The sequence below is a fragment of the Acipenser ruthenus genome, chromosome 5 (genome assembly GCF_902713425.1).
Source record: "Acipenser ruthenus chromosome 5, fAciRut3.2 maternal haplotype, whole genome shotgun sequence".
NCBI classification, from domain to species: Eukaryota; Metazoa; Chordata; class Actinopteri; order Acipenseriformes; family Acipenseridae; genus Acipenser; species Acipenser ruthenus.
The window spans coordinates 58,093,802-58,104,015 of record NC_081193.1 but is presented as its reverse complement, the minus strand read 5'-3'; the positions used below and the strand labels follow the sequence as shown (position 1 = coordinate 58,104,015).

The 10,214-nt window shown below is 42.4% G+C and overlaps 1 protein-coding gene across 4 annotated transcripts in view; it reads left to right on the top strand.

Annotated features, from left to right (window-relative positions):
* The first annotated feature begins 4,098 nt into the window (after positions 1 to 4,098).
* The window catches only part of LOC117402412 (frizzled-3), a 67,044-nt gene continuing 60,928 nt past the window's right edge, over positions 4,099 to 10,214 (top strand). Inside the window, exons 1-2 of one of the 4 annotated variants that reach the window (XM_034003519.3) lie at positions 4,099 to 4,228; positions 6,098 to 6,731. In XM_034003519.3, coding sequence (XP_033859410.2) covers positions 6,540 to 6,731 — 192 coding nt within the window. In that variant the 5' untranslated portion in view covers positions 4,099 to 4,228; positions 6,098 to 6,539. Of the gene's footprint in view, positions 4,240 to 4,266; positions 4,581 to 6,097; positions 6,732 to 10,214 lie in introns of those variants that run through there. The other 3 variants (XM_059024331.1, XM_034003517.3, XM_034003520.3) reach the window with 3 other exon arrangements.

Here is a 10,214-nt window from a genome sequence, read left to right as displayed (position 1 = left end):
CACCTGACGAGGGTTGGCTGGGACCGGCCAGTCTCTCACAGACGCAACCTTGTCCGTCTCTGTGGTGATCCCCTCAGCGCTCTCACGGTGGCCCAAGAAGGACACTTTCCTCCGCAGGAGGCAGCACATCTCAGGGTGCAGTTTCAAGCCGGCCCGGGCAACTATCCCCAGAACCTCCCTCAGTGTGGCGATTGCTTCAGTGAAGGTACCACCGTGGACCAACAGGTCCAAATAGACCAGGCAGCGGGCGGAGGGCACTCCGGACAGGACTCTTTCCATTAGGCACTTTTTTTTTTTTTAAATTTAGTCGTCGCCAATTATTTTTACCCCGGTTTTCACCCCAATTTAGCATGCCCAATTATTATCTGTATCCCCGGCTCACCGCTCGCAACCCCCCCGCCGACTCAGGAAACGGAGGCTGAAACACGCGTCCTCCGAAACGTGCTCCTTCCAAGCCGTCATTTTTCGCACTGCAGATCCACAGCAATGCTACCAGACCTATAGTGCCGGAGGACAACACAGATCTGGCGGCTCCGCTGCAGAGCCACAGGCGCCCTATCGGCCACAGGGGTCGCTGATGCGCGGTGAGCCGTGGATTCCCCTGCCGACCTAAGCCCTCCCTACCAGGGCAGCGCTCAGCCAATTGTGCGCCGCCCCCTAGGAACTCTCGGTCACGGTCAGTTGTGACATAGCCTGGATTCGAACCAGCGATCTCCAGGCTATAGGGCACATCCTGCGAGGAGCGCCTTTACTGGATGCGCCACTCGGGAGCCCCCTCCATTAGGCACTTGAAGGTGGTTGGGGCGTTGCAGAGCCCGAAGGGCAAGGCTCGGAACTGCCACAGCCCGCGGCCCGTCGAGAACGCCGTCTTGCGTCTTGCTTCAGGAGGGCTACCTGCCAGTACCCACTCCGGAGGTCTAGCGTGGAGAACCACTTATACCCCGCCACCAGGTCCAGGGCCTCGTCAGTGTTGGGGAGCGGATAGGAATCTTTAACTGTGACCTCATTTAGGTGCCGGTAATCCACGCAGAACCTCCACTTGTCATCTTTCTTGGGTACCATCACCACTGGGGAGGTCCAGGGGCTGTCGGAAGGCTCGATGATGCTGGCGACTCTCATCTCCTCCAGGACCCGGTCTGCAGCCTCTTGGTGCCCGAGGGGCATGTGGCACGGTCACTGTTTGATGGGGCGGGCATCCCCTGTGTCGATGAGATGTTGAACCAGGTGGGTTCTTCCTACATCTTCTGGCGAGACAGCAAAGCTGTGGCGGAACTCGAACAACAGATCCCAAAGCTGGCGCCGCTGCTCCGAGTGGAGCCCTTCACAGCTCTGGTTCCAGACAGCATGGATGGCGGCGGTAGCTGGGTCTTCTGCGGGACCTGACTTCCCGGGTCGTGGAGCTACAGCAGGAGGGTGAGACGATGGAAAGACAGATGAAGACGGAGGTTTAGCTGTGGTGATCGGGCCGGGCCGGGGGGGAGGCAAGGCCCGCCGGCTCAGTGTTGGGGCGGCCTCCGCAGTACGCCGGTGGACGGCTCAGGGTCGGTCAGCAGCCCTCCCGCGGAGGTGAGGACCGATCACATGGTCAGGTGGAATCGTGCCTAATGGCTGGGGGCGAACAGCGGGGGCAGGCAGATCTTGGAGGCGGACGTGCAGGTAGGGGTGGGGGCCCCACAGGCCCTTTGATCTGCCTAACAGGGGTGCTTGTTTCCGGAGTGACCCTTCCTGGCAGGGTCAAGGCGAAGGGAAGCCTCCCTGAAAACCTCATAGTCCTGGACTGCAGGTCCAATTGCTCCCCTGTGAACTGGAGGAAGTCCAACCCTAATATGCAGGGATCTTGTACTTCTGCGACCCAGACAGGGTGGTGTACAGTTCGCCCAGCCACCTCAATGGCAAACCTCCCCTTTTCCAACATCGGCGTGACCTCTCCGGTGACCATACAGAGGTGTACAGTCGTTGGTTTGACTGTAGAACCTGTAACGATTAGGGCATGGCAGGGTACTCCTTGAATGCGGGTGGCAGTAATCTCTGGCGAAGGTCCGCCCCACAAGCAGGCCAGGGTCAGGAGGTGGGTGAACGACGGTGACCGTGGGAGGTGGAAGCCCCGGTGTGTGTGGCTCCGATGCACTGACCGATGCTGTAGGGACTGAAGCTGGGGCCAGCGGTGTCTCGTCTACTTCAGGTAAACAACAAATCAATTGCATCAATTGAACCTCACTGTTCCATTCATTTACTATGGCTCTCTGTTCTTTAAACATTTGCCAGCTTTGCTCACCCGATTCATGCAGCATCGCGTAGGCCCCTTTGTTGTTGTTTTGGTGCCCCGCAAAATGGCCGCTCTTCCGCCCTGCAACAGCCACTCTCGTTTCCGTCTGTACTGACGTCGCATCAGGTTCCATCTCGTCCTTCTCTTCCGGTGTAGCGTATCCGCTGCCACCTAGCATAGCAGCCATCTTGCGCTGCACCATGCGCTTTCCAGCCAGCACTTTACCAACTTCTCTCCCCCGTCGCCGTAGCTCCTCTATAGCTGCTTTTTCACTCTCTCCTTCAGCCCAGGGTTTCAGAATCGTTCCTGACAGGTCGACTGCTGTAAACCCTGTTTGATACATTGTAGAGACCGGCAGCGTGATTTAATCTCACTTTTTCTGTCTATTTTGGGTCTATTTTGCTTTTATTTCAAGAATAAATGGACAGACTCGAGGGTTGCAGGTGCAAACGGGATATCCACTTTTTAATTATTTTGCAGTGCACTCGATCTCTATGGGCTAAGACCACGCCAAAACAATAAACCACCCTATTCTCTAGCTATCCAGTTCTCCACCCCACGCCTCTTTTACTTCTCCTAATTTCAGTGCTCCTCCAGGACATCTCACAGCCTGTACCGGCTCTCTCGCTCTATCTCTCTCACAGACTCCTGTCAGTTCCTGGTCACGCAGTCTTTCAGGTTATTACTCACTGTCACTTTCACTTTGTCTCTACTTTCATTCACGACTCTCTCACAACTCGCGCTCAAAAACTGACGCCCCTCCTGTTCTTGTACCACCCATCTGGCATCCTCTCCACCCCAACCTGCTCTCCTCCAATCACTGCAGCACACCACTCTCCCTGACTCCACCCTCCCCTCACACACACTACTTTGCTCTCTCAACCTAACCCTCCCCGGCGTGGTACCTGCCCGAACAATACATGCACCTGCTGTGAAACAAACAGATAACAACATAGTGTCCCTTCAGATAAGGCAAGCACTTTTACTGACAAGTTCCCAGACCACATCTTTAACACTTGAACAGAATTATTAGTAAGACGTACCGTTCTCTTTTGCTTTTTGTAACACAACAGCTGTTATCGTTAATTTTGAATTTCAACAAATGCAAATGACCACGATAACTTGGGAGAGGCTGTTGCTATGACGTTTTTTAGGCAGAAGAATTTGAAAACATAGTGCTTAGTATCATTGCCGCTTTTGGCAAAAAAAAATATAATGTTTTATTTAACAATGTTACATTGTCGCTCCACTTTCGATGTCCCGAAGCATGAACACTTTCCTTTTAAATCTTTTAACTTCTCACAGAAACTGCCATTTGGGGCCCCCCTGGTGAGATTGGCAAGGGCGGACGGTAGTAACATTAGTGTAACAGTATAAATAAGCAGCGTAAATGTATTCAAAATCAATTTATGACAAAGTGTTTTAATACCATCGTGAAAGGTAACTGAAGATATGAAAATATATCGTTGCAATCCCATGACAGGAAATACTATTGACTCTTTTCACATTTGTCTTTACCCAAAAAGGAAGTTAAGAACGCATTTTCATATCTGTGAAATTACTAATATTTACCTACCTAAAACTAGGTTTAACCATTACAGAATGCTGACAAGCATTACACATGTTGTGAATGGGCAAGAAGCATAGTGTTGTAACATGTTCGTACAAAGATTATAATTGTTAATGGGTAGAAAATTGTTATCAAATCCCACACAAATTTACAGAACAAAAATACGTCTTTATTATGGTAATCTAATGGCGTCAGTAAATGCATTGATCGTCTGTGATAAATCATTATTTTCCAAATCAGTGGCTGTTGCACAGTGGTCATTGTGTTTTTTGCATAGGGGCAGCGCGTTCCCTAGATTGTGCGCAGTCGCGGGCAGCTGGACTCATCTAAACTGTGCGCGAGACTTGGATTTATTGTCACACTGGGAAAGAAGCTGGTGCAGTTCGAGATCTGTAAGTAAAAGGTGACGTTTCTTTTTTTCTTTTTTTTTTTTTTTTAAAAAAAAAAACCTTTTAAAAAAATAATGAAGGGAAATGGACGGAGATTTGTAAAACCTACCATGACGCCATTGTATTTTGAATTCGTTTATGAAATGTTGTATGTATTTATTGTTTCAAAATGATTGTCCCGTTAAGCTCAAATACTAGGTGGGAGTAAAAAACCGTAGTGAACAAGATGGATAATAAATATGATTGATGATAGCACAGGAAAATGTAACAAAATACAGTACTCAGAATCAGCAAATTTGAGATACGATTGCATGAACAACACGACGAGAAACCAGGCGATGCTCGTAAATACCAGGTAAAGACCAGTTTTAAATGGTGCAATTGAATGCAAGTCGAGAATATCGTTATATAAATTAAGCTATGTATTATTTTGTCTTTAACTAAGATTCCATATATTTAATGATACGTACACGTGTATTTTTTTTATCATAGTACTGTACAGGTAATTCAACATCGCTTTATTATTTATTTTAATCTTGTATATTTGGTATAGTTGAATAAATTACAGTTTATATTAAGAATTAGAGGTAAACTAACATCGGTGTTTTGTAGTTTCAGGAGCAATGGTGATTCAGACATCTTTCTAAGGGGCATAGCCTGTGTTATTTCCATTGCTTGTCAAAATAGTGTATTCTGAATGAGGGTGTGCTGCAGTTTATGTACAGTAGTTACCTGTCATATTATAGACTATTTTAAAGGATAGGCTGCCCTGGGACTGGATTTCTTAAATTCATTCCAGATTCACTGCAATAAATTGTAAACAAGTACAAATCTTTGGGGCCACTATCAAAGTGTTTAAACGATAAATAATTGATATATGTATTTGTATCCAGTTTATAAAAATATTAATCTGTACAGATATTAAGAACATACTACAAAACCTATATTTTATTAAGGTAAATATATAATTTGCGTACTTTTAACACAGTGTTGTCTGCAATCTAACACACTTTGTGAATATTCATATATCTTGGCCTGTGCAGCAGACTCCCGTTAATCCAAGTTTCACTAATTTGTGTTTCGATAATCCGTGAGGTTTAATACAGTACATTATCAAAATGTAGGCCTATTGGTGCAGAAATCATCTGAGCTGTGCTGAAGCGGGCATACGCGTACTTTAGTGTGGGAATCAGTGTATCTGTGCGGAAGCGGACGGTCATCTTTTAATTTAATTCAATTAAATTGAGTATAGTATAGTGCAAGCCAACGGACAGTATTTACTGAAACCAGTGACAAGCGAGCAGAAAGTAGGTTTAAGACTCATGGCCTGTCCGTGTGAATATTAAAAGCAGTTACGACAATTAAAGAGCAAGATCACTTACTTTTTAAAACCATCTCTCTGCCTCTGAACAACGCTGATTATGTACACTATATATGTTGACCATTGTTGGGACATTCTATTTTATTTATATTGAAGTTTTTGAGTTTTCAATTAATAGCGCAGGGATTTCCCAAACAGTAATCTAATCCGTGTTTTTCACTAATTCGTGCTGAAATCAACCCCAATCTGCACAGATTAACTGAGGCCTACTGTACTGGTTCAACATACAGTTAATGTAGGTTCCGTTTTTATTATGGGAAATACTTTTCTAGTTGTAAATAAAGTGTCCATAGACATTTGTTATGTACATGCTCTGGATGCAGGTCAAGGTGAAGATCTACTTTTTCATTACTGTTTCCTGAAATGTAAATATTTATTTGCTTCCTCCTTCCCTTTTATTACATTATGTACAGTATATCACTGACAGTTTTTGTTTTTATGTTGTACTAGGCCTACATATAATGTATTTCTCCAACATTTGGTTTTTGCAGGTCCGATATGCGTTCTGTTTAGAGCGTCCATTTCCCAGACATATGCCTTGTGTTGTGGGAATGTGGGTTGTACACCACTAAGAAAGGCCTAAGGCATGGATTCTTTTTAAAGAGACATTTTTTGTGGATTTAAGTCTTATCTGAGAGGGGAGAGCAGAGCAGTGGCTGCAGAGTGTATGTTAATCCAAACCACAAACAGGAGAGCAGAGAGACCAAGAATCGGGGCCTGCTGGACTAATGAGGAACCAAAGTCAAGAAAAGTTTGCTAAAAAACAGTCCAGCCTACAGTTCTAAAGTTGTGGAATAAATGAGTGGTTTATTTGTTGACCACAAACATTTTGGGCTTCACAAACAGTCGATCCTCACCACGCCTTAATTGGTTAAGGACAGACATTTTAAAGAAAAGAAAGAATACATCTGAGTTTTTTATTCTGTCTTGAAAATGGCAGTGTTTTGGGTACTTTTACTGCTGTATGCTTTTACGGTTATTCACCTTGACCTTATAGAGGGCCACAGCATGTTTGCCTGCGAGCCAGTTAACCTGCGGATGTGCCAGGACTTGCCTTACAACACCACCTTCATGCCGAATCTACTGAACCACTATGACCAGCAGACAGCTGCTCTCGCCATGGAGGTAACTTGTCTGTTTTTGGGTGGGTGGAATATTTGGTTGGGGGAGTACTTGAACACAAGATTTATCCACTGTTGAAACCTTGTGTTCATGCAGCTTTAATATATTTGTAACAAACTCTACTGGCCAGTCTCCACCAGGTATATTTCTGATTTCTGATAAAGTACACATTTTATAGTCTAGTTTTGAACTGTGGACTAAGCAGCTACAAACTGTGATTATTGTTTGTTCAAGAATTTAGCACAAGACATTTCTGTAAATGTTCTTTGTTATGGGACATAGGTTTGATTAACCCAGGCAGCTGCTATGAAGATGAAATATCAATATCAAATGTTTATTTAACAGGGACAATGTAACAGGGACATTCATGACAAGTCACAAGATGTATTGTACCCAGACTTAGCTATAAGTTAATTTACATTGGTCCCTGGGCTCTTAGAAACACCCCCCCCCCCCCCCCCCCCCACACCAAAAAATATATATAGCCAACACATACAAACAACATATTGCAATAAATACAACAAGATTAGTTAAACCAAAATCCCATATACTGTACTATAAATATAGCAACTACCAAATACCAAAACTGTTGTCAGTGTAATAAATACAACTAAAATTCATTCCCTTAATAAATACCCACCCAACCCTTATGGTATATTAAAATCGTTATCTTAGAAATATTACAACTAATAATTTTCATTACAATGCATAATATATTACAAAGCTATAAACATTACCATTGTATTGAAAACAAAAATACATAACTACAGTTCATGATCACAGACTTGTCTTTGTTTTAACCAGATCTTTAATTTTAGTTATAAGAACCTTTTATGTCATCCGGTAGTAAATTCAAAAACATGGTACCCTTAATTGAGAGAACTGTCTGTGCAAACTGAGCACGTCATCTTGGAGCTATGCAATCGCCTCTTATAGGTGCTCGAGTAATTGTATCATTACCATGAGCAGAGTTTTTAAACTCCTTTAATGGTGGGGGAGCTAAATCCTACAACGACTTAAAAACCAAACATACATATGAGTAATTTATATATGAACAGTAGAGCTTTCAAAACGTGGACATATTTAGTTAGCCCTCGTACATTGTTTCTGGTCCCGCTTTTTATGCTAATCTCTTTAATCGTTGCACGTTTATTTTCATTCCAATAAGCATAATCAATATCAGGACTTTATTTGTGTATGCTATAATCACACACGTTTTACAATAGGGCAGCTATAGTATGGTGGGTTGGTAATTGGCACCCCCTTTTCCAGCAGATATTTGCATATTACATGAATTGTTGTCTAAATGGCCAGTTAGTAGTGTTTCTCATGTTTGAATATTATTGAAAAATTCTGAAAAATATGGTTAAAAAATTCTATTGTTTTAAATTCACAGAAAACACATCACAGAAGTAGGCCTGTGTCTCGTTCCAAAGAGCGACTGTGGGAAATGCAAATAGGAAACATGGTTACAATCCATGCAGCTTTGGTTAGGGACTACAACCATTTTAAGCCTGGTTCTGTTCTAACTGTAGCCTTTCCACAATATAAAACATTGCAGGCGATTTCCAATAGTGAATAACTGTGCTATTATTGATGTAAATCTAATAATTTGAAATCTTCTTTATTTTATCTTGAATTTGAGATATACAGTTCTTCAGGGGCATGTATCATGCAAACCGTTGGGCAGAGAGAATGGAAACTCTTTCAATTTTTCATGTGTCCCATTCTGCATACATTTATTATTTAAAATGTGTGACATGCTAGCAACCAATTCTCTTGATTTTGGCCTACATTTATATGTAGTAGAATGTGTTTTATTTTTATTTTCAGAAATAAGTGACCCACAGTAGAATAAGTATTATAGCAGTCATTAACATTGCAGGTAAAACCTGGTGTCAGGGAGGAACTTTACAAGGGCTGAAGGTTTATTTTGAATATCTGGAGGTCAGTTTCAGTCACGATCGGCAGAAAATGTTTGCTTGAGTGCTAATAGTAGGCAGGGGCACTCCTGTGATGACACTAGTAGCAGTTACCCATATTTTCAGACCCCTGAATATAATGAAATATAAATTACTGTGTATATGCATGTTTATAATATTAAGACTTTAATATTACTAATGTTATTGTACCTTTTTAAAATAAGAACACCCCTATGCAAGGTTTACTATTTAGAAAATAATAATAAAAGTTGTGATTAAAAAAATATATGAATCCTGCAACCAAACTTGAGTTAAGAAGGGGAACAACCATCTTTTTGTGTTTTTTCACAATTTGCTAGACATTTCAAACTATATTGTAGATAACAAATGTAAAGAATACCCTTTCTTTGCTCACAACCCAAATCACTTCTTAAAATGATCACACTGAATTAACAGGATCCTTTAGGACAGCCTCAGACCCATTGGACATATTAAATGAAGGCATTTTTTTTAATTGGAAGGATAACCTGATTCTATTGTCTTTTGCTACTCATTGCATTTTTTTATTGTTCACTTCTATTACAACACACATCTGAATATAACAGTAATCATTTTGCTCAAGCTTTCTTTATAGATGCTTGAGGTCTAACTAATCTGACTCAGGAATGTAATCATAATTCCATTCTCTAACTCCCTCCTTACTGTCTGTCTTTTTATTCTTTCTATCTTCACTGCTTCCCACTGTGTTTTTCTCTGTTTCTGTTTGAAACGAGGTTCCACCCAGCAGGCTTCGGGCGGCAAGCTTCATTAGTGACGCTTGGATGAGCTTTGTGTTCTCTCTCCTCTCTCTCTCTCTCTGTGTCTCGCTCACTCAGAGCTGGGAGCTGTCCAGCACTTCATATCACTTCCCTGATGGAGTACAGTTACCGCACTGAACTGTGCCAAAATGTCACTCAGGGTGATGTGCATGTTGCACAGCTGTAAAGAACACTTCTTTGGCAATTTGAGCTCCAAGGGTCTGGGTCCATTGAATTGCACAGGTCTGACAGACTAGAACCAGAGCTGCTGTATTTGGAAGAATAACACTAATGTCAAGAGTTGTTTTTTATTTTTCTGTCTGGTTTTAATCTCTTCACTAATTTAATGACAAGTGTTGTCTTGCACAAACACCCTCTGTGTATTGTGAAATTGATTGAAAACAGAATGCTTAGCAGAGTTATAAGATCAGACTGAAAAAAGCTATTTTTGGAGGAAACATACAATGTACAGTATATAAAAGGCAAAGTTTGATAAATATGATAAAAAGAAATGAAGACAAGTGTGTATGCTGACAGATGTTTGACTTATTTTATCCTGCATTTAAAGTAAATTTGGTTTAAAATGCCATAGATCCCTATTTCCCTAGCGACATTTTATTGGAGCATCCAGCTCAATGCCCTTGTCTGCATCTCTCCCCAAAAGCTTGAGATATCATCTACATCAGGGGTCTCCAACCCTGGACCTGGAGGGCTGGTGTCCCTCCTGGTTTTTGTTCTAACTGTACACTAAATTAATTAATTAGACC